A 20,637-nucleotide genomic window follows, 5' to 3' on the forward strand; every position below is an offset into this window, starting at 1 on the left:
CTTCTGCACCCTCTGTGCTAAACATACACTTCTGCCCACAGCCCTTACCTGCTAATGTCTTCTCTTTGATGAAGAGAATGTGCTGCATGTCTCTGAAACCACAAGCCAAGCACAGTAGCTGGTACAAGCACAGGCCCAAATACTTGGTGGATAATAGGATATATGCAAACTGTCAAGTGTCACTGCTGACATTTAAGTGTGAAGAAGTCTTCACCATCAATCTGCACAGAGAATGGAGTTCAGCTCCAGTTTATGTGGTAGTTCTTCAGTGTCCTTCACAGATAGGTAGCCGTTAAGATGGTGTTCAGATTTCTTAGGGCAAGCAAAATGACATTTTAAGCATATCATACATCCTAAATAACTCATAGGAACTAGTATAAAAACAAGCCAAGATAAAAAAAATCATGGTCAGAAAAGGAAAAACTCATGCTTACAGATGTCAACAGATGCCAGCTCTATACTAAGGGCACATAATAAATGAAAGGTTACAGAAAACCGGTACTAGAAAATGAGGCTACTCATTAGAAAATTAGGTACTTGGGGGGATGACCCTACAAGATTCTGCAAAGGATAAACTTTTATTAAAGAGTTGATTTTATGATTTAAAAAATTAATCACTGGAATTATATAATACAGAAAGAAAAGGTCATTTTTTAGAATAAAAGGCTTAAAATTTAGAAATTCCTGTTCTTCCCCATATGATTTTCCACCTTGTCAGTTTTCATGCATATGAATTATGTATGGGAAACTTTTTGTTTCTATTTTGACACTTAGTGGTAGTGATGAAGAGCCAGATAGTTACACACCTCTAGGGTCATCAGCGTACACCTTCCCTATGGAAATTCACCAACCCTCACTTATAAAATGCCCACTCTTAATTTTCCATTTAGAGAAAAGTACTGTGACAAAAGTGTTTTGCAAAATATTATATGATATGAACTGCACTATAAAAGATGGGGAAAATTTGTAATTACATAGTTTAGAGGAAGAGAAATGGGTGAATAGAGGTCCACAGACCAAGGATCTCCCTGGAGGAAAAAAGACAAAAATACATCACCCAAGCGAGGTCAAAGGGACCAGAAGCCACTCGAACACAATCATGTGATATATCTAGGAGAAGAAGGAACAGAGATTATACATATTTGCATTGTGAACAGTATGTATTATACAAACTTAAAATCTGTAACTAAAATCTAGTGAATCAATCTAATGAAAATCATTCACACGGTATTATGTAGACAAGTATGTTTAAAAAAATATTTTAATAAGCATATTCAGAATGGCAGACAGGGAATGGGAAAAAGGAATTATTTTACAGTGCAAAATTACGATGCATAAATTTAAAAACATCTAATTCATAATTTTAAATGCCTATTTAAATATTCAAATACTTTTTAAAGCTCAACAGATTTGTGTTGAACTGAGTTGCAGATTCTGAACTCTATTTGAAAACACATTATAAAACAATACCATTTCAGATGAAAATGATAGTGCTTTGCTGAGGGTGGGTATGGGGTGGGGGAAACTAAGTAACTATGAACAAAGGCTTCTTTTCCCAATGCAGTTTGTTAAGAGTTCAAGGGTTATGAAATGTACTAAATCTTAAAGCAAATTAAATTCATGATATTACTAAAAATTTCAAAGTAGTGCAATGACTTATCAAGTTATAGTGGCTGCATTATGAAGAACAAAGTACTGTGTGAAATACCTGTATAAACACAAAATACAATTAAATATTTCTTCACAAAAAGCTGAGCATTATGTATTATAATAGTGGAATGTCTTTCATTAGGCACACTTTAAAAAGATAAGATTAAGAAAAGTAAAATTTCCTAACATGTATACATGTGCCATATTTGCAAACATGCCTGAGAATGTACTAAAATATTCCCACAAACCTGCAAACAAAATGCATCTTTAAAAAAAGGTCAAATAGCATCCCTAATATTGCAACAACTTAAGTACAGCGTCACTCTTCATTTTTGAAACACTTCTATAGACCATCTTTGACAAAGAGCTAGGAGACAGGATACTTGGGATCGTGTAATAAAAACTGATTTAGAAAATGGATTGTGAGCATCTGCTAAAGCTGCCATTCTGGATAAATTAATGTTGTAAGTCAAACAAAACAAAAGCAACAAAAAATTCATGCTTCTCAACAATTCCACCCAAAACCTTGATTTACTCGGATATGTATGTAACAGTGAATGTGGATTATATGAAGTCAAGTGTTGTAAAGTGGCTTTTAACACTGTTTGGGGAAAAGAGTTGTTCACATTGGTGGAAGGAAGCAGTCTGAACATATGTTAATAGTAATACTTCATGGGGTAAGGCCTAAACCATAACTTCTCAGTGCAAACCTTTACTCAATTGTCTGAAACAGTTGAGCCATTAAAAACAAGACCACAGAAGATTTATTTTAAAAAGGCATTGGCTCTTGAACTGATGGCTGAAAATGACTCAGTAGAAGCATTTGGGGTATGCCTGTGTGAAAAAAACAAGAATAGTTAATAATCTTTTATAAAAGTTTGGATATAGGTTGGTCTATCAGCTGTATAAAACTACATTTTTAACAAGAATTTTCCACTAAAAATAAAATGGCACTCTTGCAAGGCTATGCACATGGATGATCCTGTTTGTAATCACACAGAGCAATGGTTATACATCTTATTTTCATTTTGGAAATACACTCACTTCATCACTTTTTCCTCATAAATCAGTATTGTTATCTGCCAACTCCTTGTGTGTGCCAATATCTAAATATTGCTTGACCTTTTCCCCTGTTTAGTTAATGCAAAAATGGGAAATTTTATAATGCATATAAAAATAACCAAACAGGATTCTGGTCAGCATGATATATTGAAGCACTTAAGCCAACATTAAACTTTTGTCTTGCTTCAAAAATAATTTTGAAAATTATAGCAAACGCAAAACAACTATGCAATCTAGGTATCATGCTTAATTTCAAAATTCTCAAACTATTTGTCCTTAAGTAGAAATTTGAAAAAACAAATTTTCACAATCCTTTATGAATGCTTTTACCACCTGTATAAGAAACATGACTTAGTTACTACACAAACACTTAAAAATTCATTAGAAAAACCTTAGCAAAATAAAATGAAAGCTGACAGACTCAGAATATCAATTCCTCTCATAAAAGTTTACCAACTGTACAAGTTAAGAAAATTATACAAGCTTTTGTATTAAGAAAGGACAGCTCAGTCAAGACATATGTACTGTAAAAATCTTTCAAAGGCTACAAAGAATCTGGAAAAATACAGAATGTATTTCTTAAGCCCAGATAAGAATATGGAAAGACATCATTGATGTCAACAATTTTACATACACAAACCTGACTTGGTTTATTTTTAAACTTCTATATATAAAAAAATCATGCTAGCATAACTTTCAGGATTCATAAGGGTTTCCTTAATAATGACACTCAATTTGTATGGAGAGAAAAATGTCTCTTATAAAAGATAAAGACATTTCAGGAAACTCAGAAAAACGTGTTAAACAGAAATTTGAACTTGGTTTTTTCTTCTCTGCCATCAAACTAAGCAAAAAGTACCTGTAGTGAGCTTTTAAGATTAATACATCAAATGAGAAGGTACAGATATTTCCGGTAGTTCATTCAAATTTACTACACTATTTGTTATATTCTTAACAGGGTCTTTACACTTTCCCAAAGTAAAAAAGTCTACAAAGGGCAGAATTACAAAATCTTATTTACTAAAGTTAGGACTCAATTCAAAATTTTCAAAATTTCAACCAACTGCTTCAAGGAAATCAACTTTTTAAGGTAACCCATCAACCCTGAAAATTTTAGTCACACCAGATTTTACTCCAAAGAAAGTAAAACAAGTCTAAAATTTAGTCATCTGTGTTTTCAAGTTCTTCAAATTTTCCATGTGACATTGCTTCTTGGAAAAATTCAGAAGAACCTGGACTTTCTTTTCCATTGCTGTTTACCCTTCGCCTTTTGGCAGGTCTCTCACTTTTTTCATCAAAATCATTTTCATTTCTTGCAGTCATATGGGCAAGTTTTGGGTCAGTGGTAAGGTTATCTGTTTCATAACCATTAGTATCCATATCTGCATGAAGTGGTCTCTTATTTCCACCTGTTGGTCCATTAACATGTAACCCTTCAACTTTGATTTCTTCTTTGTTCAACATTTCACCTGGTCCATTAGATGACACCCCTACATTGGAAGAAACATTAGTGAAACTGCTAATATTAAAAAGCTAGCTATGTAAACTATTGTAAAACAGCTATTGTAAAACAGCTTTTCATCAAGGATGACAGGTGTCAAATCTATGTATATGTATGGTCTGAACTCTGGCTATTTACTGAGTAACTGGCTATTTACTGAGAACCTTGGGCAAAAGTTACTTATATTCTTTGTACCTCAGTTTTATCACATATACAATGAGGGTATAAGAGACTTACCTTACATGCTTGCTATGAAAATTAAATAAGTTAATAAATGTAAAGAATTAAGAACATTCTGGCACATATATTAGCTTGTTGGTGTTACGTAACAACAAATAAGCACTGGATTCAGTAATCTAAATAAGCTGAATTAAAGCAAAGATATGCACAAATTAGCAAAATGATAATAACTTTCTAAAACTAGGTAAAAAAAATGACATTTTTTAGAAGCTTGAGTTTTCTACTGCCATATATAAAATGACATGACTTTTATTCTTAATCTAAGTAAACCCATGGGTATCGTGCTTTAAGGGTAAAGATCACACATTATATTTATCTAAATGGTTTAATCTGTCACAATGTTAAAAAATTAATGCTTGCACTGGCCAAACATACATTTGAAAGTCATAAAAGCAAACAAAATTCCTCCATAACAGGTGAGAAAAGAAAGAGAATATTTACTCAAAGTTATAGTTAAAAAGGCACGTTAGATTTGACTGCAAAATCAACTAGACATTTTGGATACTTAATGTAAATACAGAATGTGCCACTGGAGAGAATTAAATTTTAATTATCTAAAAAATAACATTCAGTATGAAGGATGAGCCTCAAATATTACGTTTTGGTCAAAGAAAATATTCTATGTCCCCAGCTCAAAAGTGCACTCAAATCATAAATACATATGGGGATTATGCATCATGATGGAGAAGAAATGATCCTGTTACAGTAAGCCCAAAGAGCTACGTGACCACTCTGATAGGTAAAAAAAAAGATTTCAAGACACTAAGCCCCTTACGAAAAAAATAACATTGCACTGGAGAATTCCTTCTTTTCCTTGAAAAACCTGGGAATCTTGATTATGGGTACCTAGGTGAATGGCTTGTGGGCTACTGAATAATTTATAGGTAATTTATAAACACCTCCTTAGATTAACTGCATATTCTCATTAAATGATTAAAAAAGAAAAAAAGAAACAATTTGGTATTATGAGCACACAGGGAAAGACCTAAGTAGTATCAATTGTATGCGTCCCTGAGCTTGCTCTAGTCATAAGGTTAGACCTCTTAGCTGCTTATTCTATTTCAGCATAGCATTATACGACATTCCCTCGAACCTGTTTAGAACCAAGAAGTGGCTGCTGAGCCCTCTTGTTTGTTTGTTTGGCTTGTTCTTAGGGGGAAATAGTGAGAGAATAGAGAGGGGTCACCAAATGAACAAAGTATATTCACTCCAGCAGTGCCAGTGTGAGACCAAAGGTCAGAATAAGGGATAACCGTTCACAGTGTTCTTCTAGTTTCTGTTGGGGAGCTTAGCTCTCCACTGGCCGTCCCCTAAGATTGTTATATCAGAATGCAGGTGCAGAGCTTATCTCTAATTCACCAGTTTCCTCCTTATGAGAAGTGAAAGGGGTTATTAGTCTCTGCTTGGCAACTGTCTTACTTAGGAAGACCATTTTAATTAAAGTAGAAATCAAAATAATTCTCTGACTAGGTCTTACTTATCAGCACAGTGGTCCACTGTACATTTTAAACAAGACCATTACCTGAACCTCAAACATAATGGAATGCCATTTGCTTCTTTCTCACAGAGATAAAAACAGAAATGTTTCTGTACAGTATTAATGCAGAGCCTGACACCTGCTTTATCTTTTCTCATCCTTCAAGGTTATTCCTCTATCAGAGAGAAAACCATTCAAAACCATGCCCTTGTTATCTTCTACTTTTCACAAAAAGCCTTAAAAGCACTTTCCTGATAAAGTGTTACAGCTTTCAAACTATTTCATAAATACCTGTGCACTTCTGATGTGAAATGGCTACTGTTTTGGTCTAAGAGTTAACAAGAATATTCTATCCAAGCATCACAACTGATTAAGAAAATTGATGCTACTCAAAAAGAATAAATCCCTTAAAAGAAATGGTCACTACTGATGGTTTATTTGTATTAAATTTGGTTTTTAGTGATGTCAGCAGGAATTCTATCCAATCTGTATCCTATGTTAGTACGTACGCTGGTATTATGTATGTTCATTTTGTGGGTATTTACAATTACTATTCTTAAAACTTCTGCACTGGAAGTTTAATACAAACCCAAACTGAACCGCCCCGGCTACTAAAAGAAAAGTGCCCTTCATCATGAACAAACAAAAGTACTTCTCTGGTTGCTTACCATTTTGATTACTATTGCTGATAGTGCCATCTTCTTTCTCAGACTGACTGTTACTACTGTTTGAGGCAGTTGGGGGAGGGGATGGTGCTCGACTAGAAGCAGCACTTTCACTTTCATCTAGAAGACGATCCATGTAATCCCTTAAAATTAAGTGAAATGATAAAACATTATTTTCTTTTATTAAAAAGCAGAAAATTAAAATTGAGGTTAAATTTAGAAGGCTTTATTAATAAATACGTCCTAATTTTCACTTACATTCATTCCAGTGCCTCATCTACCCCACCAGGATCTGAACATTTAAATGGAAAGCTCCTTTTGGTTACATGTTTGCTGGAAAAATGCATAAGGGCTTTAAATCAGCAAATTTTAGACACCTATAGGAAGTTTTAAAACTATAGGCAAGTGCTCAGAGTGGCCCATTTAAAATCAGAGGATCTATAAAAATGAAGAGAGGGATGGTGCCAATCAGGAGTACAAAAGAATTTCTTCACAAACACAGACTGGAAGTTTAAAGCTCCTAATGACCCTGTGATGGCTACAGCAATACCTGAAAGACAAATTAAGGCCTACCAATGAATCACGTCCCTGAACTTTCCTGGGTATCTTCTGTATATCACCTTTCTGCTCGATCAGAGCTATAAAAGGCTGCAATTCCTGAGCTTATCTGCTGGCTCTGTCTGCCAGCATACCATTAGAAGTGAACTCACTTCTTCCCTAAGTTATTCCTGAACTATATGGCATGGAGGGACGGCTGTATTAAGGGACTGTGGGTTGGGGTTAGAAGATCTGGGCTAAAATACTTACCTCTGAAGTTTAGTGTCTAGAACATCATGTATGTATCTAGCACACAAGACTTTGCGTAAGACTTTTATAGGAAAGTGTTTCTGTAAACTATGAAGTGCTTTTAAGTCATCAGAATAAAGGTCAGCAAACTATGGCTGTGGGCTGGCCACCGGTTTTGTGAACAGTATTTTGATGGGACATAGCCACATCACTCGTGTGCATAGTATCTGTGACTGCTTTTGCACAACAGCAGAGCTGGGTGGTTGCAAGAGAACTAAAGGCCCGCGAAGCCTAAACTATTTACTCTAGCTCTTTACAGAGAAAGTCTATGATACCAGTGCTGGGCTCACTCCCCAAAGGCAGGAATTGTATACTGTATAGTCTTTTTGTTCACCACTATACCACCTGTGCCTAAGTTGTGCGTGGCACACAGCAGCTCAAAAAAACCCATAAAGCCATTATTTTAAAATTTCCTCAGAATAGTTATAACAGAAATATTAAGACAAATCTTTAGAATTTCTGAGCAGATAAATAAGAATGTGTGTAAAAAAGAAACAGTGGAAAGGCTTAGGATTTTACTGCAAGTCTGTGGCAGCAGTCTACAACAGACAATTATTAACTGTAGCTATAATATCAAACTACATGATCACACTGGCAATATAATAAATATAGGGACTTGAAGCTTTCAACAGTTTGACGTACAAAACACATACCAAAGAAATGTATATAACCATGAGCTAATCAATTTACCATTCTAGGCCTTTTTTTCCTTGCCTAAAGAGGGAATTAAATTTGATGATGTTTTAGTACCCCCTTCAGCTCTATGCCATTCATCGTAATTCCAGAACAATTATGTAACAAATTTGAAGCACACAGAAACAACAAATGAGTATGAATGCAAAGGGATTTCAGAAGCTAAGACTATTAAAGAACAGATGATACATGATGAGGAACTGTTGGAAATAAATTTGGTATGGCAGGAATGGATAATGGAGGATATGAAAAGTGAAGGAAAGGAAGCTAAAACTGACTAGATACTGCAATGATATTTTGAAAGAATTATTATTTCTTAAAGAGTAATGGCATCCACAATTCTTAAAGAAGGAGAAGAGTCAGGTGGGCCATCCAGGAGGTTGGAGTAGCATTCAGATAATCATAGTTATGATGGGTTAACTTCTACTTTATAAAAAAAAAAAAAGAAAATTATTTGCAAGGCTGTTAGAGTAAAATCTCCAGTTTGCATATGGCTACCAGTTCTTCCAGGCAGTGACTAGAGAAAATCTGCAGAAGATCTCTGCACAGGCTGTTTATAAGGCATAAAAATGGCATATGTGCTTCATTCTGGGTGAACAAATGGAAGGTAAAAATGTAATAGAAAAATGAACAAATAACTTACAGGATAATGTGCTCTAACTATGGATTTTGACTAAAAAAGGAAGATGAAAAAACTCAAATTTCTGTCTTATAATAACAACATTTTGTGCACTGGAAGTGCAACTATTAACAGAAGGAGGTCCTGGAGGCAAACTGAAAAACATCTCCATGTTTACAGAACACCACGATTGCTCTCTATTTGGGCAATAATATATAGTCTGGTCACAGCTTCTTATAGAAGATGTAGCATAACTAAAAGGGATAAGCAGGAGTAAAACATTACAGTTCTGTCAGTTAAAAAAAAAATAAACAACAAAACTTTCTATGAAACACCTACAGGGGACATAACTGAAGCCTACAAAACCACAGTATTCTCGCCTGGGGGGGGGAAAACACATTTGTTCACTTCATACCATTATACCAGGGGATCACTGTAAAATCTTAACGCATGAGAAAAGAGATGATATGGTATTACTTTTAACTGCAGCTATTCTACCTACTGAATACTTAACTTTAAGAACCGAGGTTACAGATATAAAGATCTTCAAAAAGTTTCCAGAGCTATGGAGAGATTATTAGAGAAACTAAAATGTTTGGCAGCATATCCCTACCTAACCTGTTGAGCTTGACAGCACAGAGGACCAACTAAGCCAGCCCACAACACTTCCCTTGGTGATGCTTTCTGAAAGAGAAAACTGGATGAACCATGGGTCTGACCCAGCATGGCAATTCTTATGTTCTTACTGCTGGTGACGACAGATTGCCTGTAGTTCGTGTGTGAACATTATTTCTGAAATGGGTGAAAAAAATGAAAGATGTTACTATTGCTTTTCCCTATAGAATAGCTTGAAAACTGACTATTTTAAGATATACTCTGAAGACTAGATAGCTGTAGCTAGTTCTACATCATACCTCAATATTACCAATAAATCAAGAAAAAAATTAACTATAAATTTAAAACATTAAACAATTAGATAAAATTTGGAATACTATGTATGAAATTCCACTCTAGCCATCGTGAGCTTTGAATAATGGGGGATGAGGCACAGAGTCCAATGTCCCATGATTTTCAGGGACAATGATACCCATTTATTCCCTTTTAGATAATTTTGCTTTGGATTTTAGAGTGTTTGATCCTCCAGGGAAGTGACCAGCAGAGACACCTATAAATGAACAGGACCAAGAAATAGTCTAGCCTAGGAGTTTGCAAAAGCACAATCAAATACGCATATAAGCAATCTTTCACAGGCAGTTATTCGGCCAACCCTAAGAACTATACTGGTACACACTGATCAAATGAAGTCACAACTTAGCATTATTTTTATCCTGTAAACAGCAAGAAATAATCAAGGATAGAATGGTAAAGTTTAATTCCACCTTAACAATTCATCAGCATTTTAGAGCAACTCAACGAGAGGCGAAGGGTTTGTTCAATACTCTAGGTACTTAAGTAACAAATTACTAGTGGCAGCGGGGACAGTTTTTTTCCAAAGCTAGACTGAATGAGGCTAAGAGATTCTGGTGCATGGCAACTGGTACAAGCATACAAGGCATTCTGCATAAAGACTACATATAATAATAACCCATACTCCCTATTTCACTGCGAGTAAGCTAAAGTTGCAGGACTAATTATTAAATATTTCTGTTAGAGGAAAGGTTTCAGGAAATCTGGGAAAAGGGAAGTCACCATGGACACATTCTTTCCTCTTTAAAAAACTTTGTAACAAAAAAGAAAAAGAATTTGCCCTGATTTATTATCTCCATGTCTTTTCCCTTTTATATCATCTATACCCAAACCTTATTTTGGTTCCTGGGATCAAAAGTAGACTGGACAAGGAAAAATACTAATTTCCATTCCTTTTTAATAAAAAGGGCCTCTATTAGGCATACAGCCATATCGCTTTTGAAAAGAGTCTCTTTCCTATTCTCACTGTGCTCACAGTATTATTAGATTAAAACTATGTGCTTATACTGAATGGAACAAAAATTAACAAAACATGCTTTAACAGCTGTTATGATCCATTTCCTTTCCTGAAAACACACTCTAATATTTGCTTTGATATATTTATTGTCTGAAGCAATATGAATTGTAGTTTATAATGTTTAGACACTAAATGTGTTTATAGTGTGTAAGACACTGAAAAGTCTAAATGCCCTATGAAGATATGTCTACAAATAAATTTAAACTAATGTAAACTTTTATCATACTGAAAAAGGAAGATTCTAAAAATTACAATCTTCTCAAGAAAAAAGTTCAAGAGCAAAAATATATGACTCAACAGAGAAAATAAACTCACGTTACACCAGGATGAAGATTATATTTCTTTTTTCCAAATCGTGTTTGCTGAGCAAAGAAATCATAACGTTCAGATTTTTTCCACATATAATAGAATGCTACACATTCACCAACTGACCTTGTTCGAACCTATAAGAAACAAACACTTGTTTTTAAGAATCATCTCCTCCTTAAAGCAGTTATTTCATGAAAAATATCTGAAGTCTGAAAACAAATTTATGTGTACCTTAAGTAATATACAATACATTGTATAAAATACGACACTGCAGCAGCTTTGATAAAAACCACTCTTTCTAAACTGCCTTTGAGAGAAATAATACACTGGCAACAAATCTTCAGATATTTAGCATTACGCTTTTTAAAAAACTATCATCTTAATTTACTATAAACACTCCTCTATTGAAAATGTCTGGAAGTGGCATTTGAGTTAAAATTAATGTTATAAACAGTTTGCAAATACTTTTACCCACAGGTTACCTAGGGAGTCTACCTTTCAATTCCCATTTAAAAGATACTCTTAGTAGTCCCATCGGTGATCCAGGCTCAGGTATTTTATTTTCTAGAAAGGCTGAGAATATTCCATAGTGAGTAGAAAAGTATTATAATAATACCAATTTTAATTCATTGTTTACGAAGTTACTCCAGTAACTGTGTTCTATTTGTGTGAATGGATGATTCCCCTTCCATAAACGCTGGCAAATGATGTGGACGACTTCCCTCTTTTTGCTACTTGACTTGGAGAGCTGTGGTAGGGTTGATACACATAATAAAATACCGGGAGTTTAAAAGAAAAAAGCTATCTGCACGAGTGTTGGGATGCAAGACCATATTGCTTTAAACCCAGAAATTTCTAATCTTGAAGTTGGTGTCCTGTGGGACTGACTGTACCTAAAGTCAATTTGACGACATCCTCGTTTCACTATCTGACATATATTTTTCTTTCTTCCCTTATACCTGCACTTCACAAATTTTGCCCATGTTGCTCTAAGACTAAAAGCCATCAAGGCTTTTTTTTCTTTTTTTAAATAATCTTCTCAAGCTCTTTTTTTGCCTCCTTTAGAATCTTATTTCTATATAGACAAAAGGCAAGTCAATTGTACTTTACTGAAAGCAAAAATTAGAAAGATATTTTGGGGCATGCAACATTAACAATATTATGAAAAATCTTCAATAAAGCCTAGAACTCATGATTAAGATCCAAACTTCAATTCCAGGTATAAAAACAAAGTCTTAATGTTTTCACTGGACCATTCTTCTTCTTCAAGAATAACTGTCCTCTTTTTTGTTCACCGTAACTAGTATACTGACATAGATAGGTCAGTTGACTTCTGGAAGACTGAATATCACCATCCCAAATATTTATAAAGAAATCAAGGTCTTATTTTCAATATGACATTAAAGACTTTTTTGGCTGGTTGTTTCAAGTTACCTATTAAGTTCTTACTCCCTAAAAAAGGGGATTTCTGGGGGGGCGTTCTTGCTGCTGCTAGTTATCATACTAGCTTATTACTCCAGGAGTCCCCTCCATAGATAATCCAGCACGGCTTGGTTAATATAGTGTTTGAATTCAAGCTAGAAAACTCTTATCCCAAAATGTTGCTCCACTCAACCAGGAAAAAATATATTTTTTGTTTTTTTACAATCAGAAACATACAGGTCTAGTCATTAGTATAATGCATTCCTTTCACAGAATAGCCATCACTCAAAACTTAGACGCTATCTTTAAGGAAACATGTAAAGTCATGCTCTCTGTCTTTTCTTTTTGCTAAAAATGTGAGACTTATATAAGCCCAGAACTTACTTAATTTCCTCCATTTAAACTCTGAGATTTTAACTTTGCACATCCTAATTTCCCACAGAAACAACACATTTTTCTATTATATAACTGTACAGTTCCTATTAAAAATCTTACCTGATTTTAGTTTTAAGAGAATTAAACCAAAAAATAAATCTGCAAGTAATTATGAAGTTCTTTTGGGTATACACTGACATTGTATAATTGATATTATTAATATAGAATGATAAATGAATCATGTTAAATAAAATTGTCAAAATATAAAATCATAATGTATAATAAAGCTGATTTATTGAGATATTCTTCTGGAAAATTAAATTTTCATTAAAGCCAAATTAAAAAGTATCTGATTTTAGACATTCAGGACTTAAATAAATGTAGAAGATATTTTAATTGTAAATAATGTCATATTAAAAACGTTTTAAAGTTTCAAGATTATTTAAAGATCAGTCCTTTAAAAAAAATCTGTCACAAGTTTGTGGAAAAAAGCTTTAAGTAATTACATCGTATACACACATCCCACTATCAGCCCAATTCTTAAAGGCTCCTAATATCATGCACTGAGAACAGCCACTTGCTAAACAGACCCCACAGAGTCTAGGCATGTTTATAATTCCCTAAAAATCAATACATTAAAACACTTATAGAACCGTTAACATTTCAAAGTAATTAAGATATAAGATGATCTGGGTTAACTAAATATCTTTTTATAAAAGAAACAGTATCATTACTTACTTTATTAGCCTGAATCAAATGAAAATCCTTTCCATAGGCCTTCAGCCCTTGTTCAAAATTTCTACACTCTTCTTCTGTCCAAACAGATAATTCCTCTGACAAAATGAGGAAGAAAACTGTTAAAGCAATATTCCCCTAAATATTGCAAATAAACAGTTATAAATAAAAACGTAAGTATCTAGTAACAGTATTTTAACTCCTGAGCTCTCTTATTGATGGCTGCAAAAACGAAGTGATAAAAACTCTGTATTTAATAAAATTTTGGATGATTTGGTCCCTAATTCTTCAACCTTAACTTGGACCACTTTCTCCTTTATGATCTAACTATACTAGCCACCTTTCAGTTCCTTAAATTCACTATGTTCTTTCTCACTTTAGATTTTGTGATGCTGTTCCCTTTGTCTAGAATCATTTTCTGCCTCACGCCCTTTTCACCTAATTTGTTTACATCTCAGCAAAAATATCACTTCGTTCTATAAACTCTCCCCAACAGCCTCACTCTTTCCCCAAATTAGGTTAAATTCTGCTGCAAAAAATTTGAACTGTACCCTAATTCTCCATAGAAGAACTCATAACTATTTTTCAGCTTCCCTACCTAGGCTCTAAGCACCATGAGGGCAGGACTTTTGTTTACAATTATATCCTCAGAACTCAGCACATCCTCCAATTTTCGTCGAATGAATAAGTATCTTGTTTACTATGTAATGTTATATAGTGTTCTTAGTGAAGCAGGGTGGGAGCCAGTTTAGAGTAAAAAAAACAAAAAACTGGATTTATTTTAGTTATGCTTCATTGCTTATAAATTATGTTTGCCTCGGCAAAGGTAGTTTAGTTCAGAGACCTCAGTCTCATCATTTTGAAAGTAAAGTAACAATTGTCACATTCCAGAGTTCATAGGGCTATTAATAAGATCAAATAAGAAAATACTTAATAAAAATGGCTTGAAATTGAAAGGCATCATGTATGTTTATTTTAATTGCCTTATTTTCCCATAAGGAAGGAACAGCCTGAATCCCATTTCCCATAATGCTTATTTATTTAACAAGTTACAAGTTATTTGTTATTCAGCAAATATTTACTGAATTCAGAAAGATCAGTATTATTAAATTTAGGATATACCTATGTAGACTGAAGGTCTTAAGCTTATTAAATTTCTGCTAAGTCATGAAAACAAAATGTATTATTTATGCTTACCTCTAGCCGCTTTTACATTAAATCTTAATCTTCTCAATGCTTCTTCTGTGTCAAAATTGCATTTAACCAATTCATATAATGCCTAGAAAAAGAAAAGGCTTCAGTATGTGACCCAGACTATGAAGCTCAAGGCTACAATTTCTTAAAAAAGTAAAAGCTTTTCCTGAATCCAGTATTTCTTTTCATCATTTCTGGAAGACAAATAATTCTAGTGAATGCAACACAGAGAGCACTAAAGAAAAACAAATTCAATCCTGATAATTAATGCTTCTAAATACTTAGAAAACAGGATAAGCAAATAACTCTAACTTGGCAGCCACAGTACCTCAGAAATTTAAAAATGAAAATGTGATTTTATAAAAATCACAAAACCTTTCTTTTTAGCTTTTTGAGGTTCCCATTCAAATTTAAAACAAACCAGAAAGAAAAGCATTGATGAAAAAAGGTGTTAAAAAGAAAAAAAAGATAATGCTGTTATTAGGTTCATGGTAGGGACTGGTCTACTACATCCCTGACAACTTCATTCCAGATGTGTATTCCCAAGTTGATGTTCTTAGGGATATCCAAAGGAACTTCAAAAATCCTAATAAAAAGCATACACAGGGAAAATGAGATCCCATTTTTATTGTAGCTGAAATCATACTAACGAAGCGAATGTGTATGCTAACTATTTCAGATTCCCTGTTGATGACAGTACAGGAATTCTGGTGGCTAGTATAGTAACGGTGAATGTGAGAGCATTTACATCTATAAATGTAAACATATAAAAAATATATATAAAATATATATGGTTAATTTATTTTGGGAAAACTTTTAAGTTATTTCTTTTTAAAAATTGGACTATAGTATAGAGCTGTATTACATTAGTTCCAGGAGTACAACACACTGACTGGACAACTGTACACATTATGCTATGCTCACCACAAGGGTCACGATACAAGCCTATTACAATTCCACTTACTATATTCCCTATGCTGTACCTTTCCTCCCCATGACTTAGTCATGCCATAATGTAACAGTTACTTCTTACTCATGTACCTGTTCATTGTCTTTTATGTGAGATCCTTCAGGAATTGCTTCTACACCTTTCTCATCACCTGTTCTTCTAGATGCATCCTTGAGAAATATAATCACTTTATCTTCTGGTAAGTACTCAGGGTCCCACAGGAGCTGATCATCGTTTTCATATACTGAATTAGTAAAACATAATGTTAAAAAAAAATGCCAAAAACTGTTCAAGTTTGTGTTAAAACACTATCATTGACCAAGTAACTCACACTTAGGAGCCAAAATGTTGATTACTGACAGGTAAAATGAGGTCCTAGTATCTACCTAACTTGTTCTTGGGCCGTATTTATAGCCTAAGTGATATAAGCAATCTAAACAGAGTGATACCATTTGATAGCTCTTTCACAGCAAAGCTAAGATGACTTAGCTTGAGTTTACCAAGTCCAAGCTCTCTTTGTTTGAAAAGCACCACCACCACTTACTATCTCTGTATGACCTTGGGCAAGTTACTTTCCTGCTCTTTGCCTTACCTGCAAAATGGGAATAACAACACTATCATACAGGGTTGTAAAGATTCAAGACACTTTAAAACAATTCTGGCACATATTAAGATTTAAGGGATGTTAGCTATAATTATTATTTTTGAAATAAGAGGCCTAAAAGAATGCTCACCAAATGTCAACACAGTTTATTTCTTGGTGCTAAGATTTAGGATCATTTTTCTTACTTTTATATACTTTTCTATGAAGCTTAAAAATGTATTATAATGAACGTGAATCATTTTCATAAAACAAGAGTCCTTTTTTTAAAAAAGCATTTAGATTTCATCAGAATTTCCATTAGAATAAGATTAAAGCCCAAATGCCATCATGATTTTAAAAGTGAAAGGAAAGGAGGAAAACCTAAGATGAGAGCCTAGTGCAATTCTAAACGACAGGAAGATGGAAATGTAGACAAAATTAAGAAACAGTCACAAGATAGAAAAAATACCAGAAATCTGGCACCATTGCAGCTAGGGGAAGAAAACGTTTCCAGGAGTACTAGACTGGTTAAATGCTGTTAAATGGCCAGTATGAAAACTGAAACAGGTATGCTGGATTACTAACAAGGAGCGGAATGTTTCAAGAGCTGTTTTTGTGCAGACACGGAGCCCAAGCCACACTGGAGATGACTGAAGAGTAAATGAAAGGGGAAGAAAGAAAGCAGAGAACTCTTGAAAAGTTCGGTTGTAAGGGAGGAGATGGGGGTAGCAACTAGAGAGCAAGTATAGTTGAAGAAAGTTTCTGGTTTTGTTGGTTTTTAAACATAGGAGACAATCATTTAAATGCCAACAGGAAGGAACCAGCTAAAGAAAAACTGAATTTAAGAGACAGAGGATAACTGATAGTGTCAAAGTTCCTTGTGTTATAAAAAAGGAATTAACAGCTAATTAAGCATCCTCTATGTATCAGGCACTATGTTAGGTGTTTTCATATAAATTACCTTGTTTCACACTCCACCCCAACTACACACATACACTTTAAAATATCCTTCTACCTTTCTGTTCCCCAAAATATACTCTTAAGTACAAGGACAATCTCCAGAAAATTTCCTTAGTAAACCTCACCCCTTTTCTAACCTGCTAGTACAATCCTAGTCAAACTCTAAATTGTAAATACAGTAAAACTGCCGTGATAAAGTAAATTTGAATACATTACTATTGATTTTTGTTCTCTGCTTAGCCTCTGTTCACTGAAGGGGGGAGACTGCAGTTTTTATGTTGAGACTGATGGGTAGAAGGTGGACAAGGCTTACAAGGAAGCCCTAAGAAACATGGAAGGTGCGTCCCTGAGTCCTCAGTGTTCTCCCACTTAAATATCCATATATCGGGCTTATGAAACAAGCATAAAAGACCTGGAAGATTATTTCTGGAATCATTCTGTAAGTTTCAGACAGCCACAGGATACAGATTCCCTATTTAAGCTGAGTACACAAACAACAGCAGATGGCGCCAAATGACAAGCCAGACCCTAAAATTGTGACAAGACAGCCAGACAGGCTGACCCTGAGAATATACCTCAATGACAACATACTGAGAAGTAACCATGGATAAGAACAATTCGCATTTCCACAGAGAATAAACCACACTGTCTTTACTGGTTTCAGAGAGAGACCAAATTATTTTACACTTAAGTTTCACTCTAAATAAAATAGGACTTTTGACTATGCTCTAAATAAAACAGGCAACACAGCTGATTTTTATTAGGTGTCTGTTGCAGAACAACTAAATGCCAAGAAATCAGAATATTAGAAGAATACCACTATGGTAAAACACACTAAAATACAGAAGAGAAATAACATCTATAAATATGATATGAAGAGAAAAACTATAAAAGCAACAAAAAGAAACAAATACCCTTTATTATAATTACATAAAATGACATGAACATGATGGATTTCAAAAGATCACATCACTGAATAGCATCTTCTGAAACTCTTTCTAAATGAATTACAAAGCCTAAATATTAGAATCTTTAAAAAGCAAAAACAAATACACGATGGTGGATACAATTTACATGTGATTATAAGTCAGAATTCAGAAGACAGGAGCACTCAAGTTAGGTAGGGAAGTGCTTACTATGGCATTTTAAGTAACAAATTAAGCTCATCAAATAAACAAAATGGGCTGTCAATATAATTCAACAAGGTTCACTGGGTGTGTGTGTGGGGGGGAACTAATGTAGAAAGATGAGAAACCACCACCAAAATACCACAAACTTCTGCAATATGGGAAATTAATTCCCAATTAACAAATTTATACTTACTTTCAGTTTTAGTAAAAAAAAAAAAAAAAGTTTATTTTTAATGTCTAAGTAAAAATTCAATCTAATTAATATATTATGAGGATGAAAATGCCAATATATAATCAGCTATGGTATAATAATGAGGTTTACAACAAAAATTCCCACGTTCTTAAAAGGTCACATTATGATTAATGACCTACATTTTAAGTTGTCCAGCTGAGCTCTTCCTATGTATAAGCTAAATGAACTACCTTTTTAACATTATCATCTTCAACTAAGGATAACACATGTGTACATTTTCAGTAAATAACTTATCAATAATTTGTCAAATGTTCATTAGAAACAATGATTTACATGGTCCTTTGCTATTCACTGCTTCCTAATTCCTAGCCATCATTTCCTTACTCTAAAACTCTGTCATGCAAGCACAAAAATTCGACCAGGAAATACCTTAACTCCTTTCTCTTGACCTTTATCCCTCTAGGTAGACCAACTAATTCTCAGTCTAGTCCAGGGTTCTCAACCTCAGCAGGACTGACACTTGGGGCAGATGGCTCTTAGTGGGAGGACAGGGGTAGCAGCCCTGTGTTCTAAGATATTTATTAGCATTCAATTCAGTCTTATCACAAAAGCTGCAGTGTTCAGTTTAGTACATGAAACAAAACACACACGGAACTGAAAAATCATGCTTTTCATCTACTCAACACTTCTTTGGGAATTAAATCCTTTCCATCTGGTCTGAGTGGGGCTGACACCACACCCTGGAGCCCCAAGAAAAGATAAATGAGCCCAAGCCACAATACTCACTCTTCTCTCTGGTCACAGTAATTACTTCTGGCTGACTATGACTCAAGATAAGTCAATAGAGATTCTTTCTAGGACTTTTGCTGGAGCAAAGGTGGATGCGGAAGTTCTCATTTTTCTTGGTTCTCTAGCTACAAGGACAGTGTAAAATGTAAGCCGGGAGCTCCCAGTAGCCATCTTAACTTGTCTGGCAATAAAGGAAAGAGGTAAAGGGGAGGGACAGCTGATATAATATTAGCCCCCCAAATCCAGTTATATTTGAAGCCACCCAGAATCTTGCAGTTAAGCAATAGGTAGATTCTTTTTTGCTGAAGCTAACTGAACTGGGCTTTTGCCATTTGTAAGTAAAACAGCATAAACTGATGCTTTCTGAAACTCTGAATAATAATAAAACCTAAATAATGGGTAAGATTAATCATCCATTGAACATTAAGGCCACTCACTGAGCACTTACTATGTGCCAGACACTACGCTATTAAAGCTACACATAAAAATATCACATGTAAATCCTCATGACAGGCTCTGTAAATAAATGCTCTTTTATAGCTATTTTATAGATGAGGAGAAAAAGAAGTTAAGTAAACATGTCCAAGGCCAAATGCCTATGTACTGATCAAAGTTCAATGACTCCGCATCAGTTCTGTTAACATTATTCTGCACCTACCTAGTAACTCAGCCACCAAATGTTCACTGAGTACCTATGTAACAGAATCATACTAGGTATTAAGGATACAAAAATGAATAAAGAAATGATTATAATACACTGTGCTGAGTATAAGTGCTGATTTACATAAATTTAAGAAAATGTTAATTGTGTAGTTGAGATTGTGTAATAAAGTTTCAAAGGAAAAGGACTCAAACACAACTGTAACAAATCTTGTTTATATAATTGTTTGAAATAGAAGTGATTACTGATGAGGAATATATAAGCTGCATGGAGTCTAGTAAAAAAGAAATCAGATATCAAAGGGAAAAAAATTTATCAATGTCTTCCCAGGATACTCAGTAATAGGGTTTCCTTGTATCAACGAAAAAATTCTAATCCATTTGTGTCAAATAATTCCTACAGTGAAGGTATAAAGTATATTAGTTTTGTAGCATTTTTATCAAAATCAAATGCTCTCCCTTTTGAATGTGTGCTCACCAAACCAATGAAAACACCTTGCAAACTTTATCCTGCAAGGGAAAGAATGCACTAATCATCAGTATCCCTTTAACAGTTGTTTTCTAACAGTGTAGTTTATGTAAGTTTCACATGAGTTTGGTT

The 20,637-nt window shown here is 34.2% G+C and overlaps 1 protein-coding gene across 22 annotated transcripts in view; it reads right to left on the reverse strand.

The window, feature by feature from the left end:
- Nucleotides 1-1,243: 1,243 nt before the first annotated feature.
- Nucleotides 1,244-20,637, reverse strand: part of MIER1 (MIER1 transcriptional regulator) — a 61,887-nt gene continuing 42,493 nt past the window's right edge. For 21 of the 22 annotated variants that reach the window (XM_040627161.1, XM_040627181.1, XM_040627160.1 and 18 more), the window contains 6 exons: nucleotides 15,814-15,965; nucleotides 14,776-14,857; nucleotides 13,582-13,676; nucleotides 11,053-11,180; nucleotides 6,599-6,738; nucleotides 1,244-4,202 (listed from right to left, as the gene is read on the reverse strand). In XM_040627161.1, the coding sequence (XP_040483095.1) occupies nucleotides 3,874-4,202; nucleotides 6,599-6,738; nucleotides 11,053-11,180; nucleotides 13,582-13,676; nucleotides 14,776-14,857; nucleotides 15,814-15,965 (926 nt within the window). In that variant the 3' untranslated portion in view covers nucleotides 1,244-3,873. Of the gene's footprint in view, nucleotides 4,203-6,598; nucleotides 6,739-11,052; nucleotides 11,181-13,581; nucleotides 13,677-14,472; nucleotides 14,858-15,813; nucleotides 15,966-20,637 lie in introns of those variants that run through there. The other variant, XM_040627180.1, reaches the window with a different exon arrangement.

The sequence above is a fragment of the Ursus maritimus genome, unplaced genomic scaffold, assembly GCF_017311325.1.
Source record: "Ursus maritimus isolate PB19 unplaced genomic scaffold, ASM1731132v1 scaffold_12, whole genome shotgun sequence".
In the NCBI taxonomy this organism is placed as follows: Eukaryota; Metazoa; Chordata; class Mammalia; order Carnivora; family Ursidae; genus Ursus; species Ursus maritimus.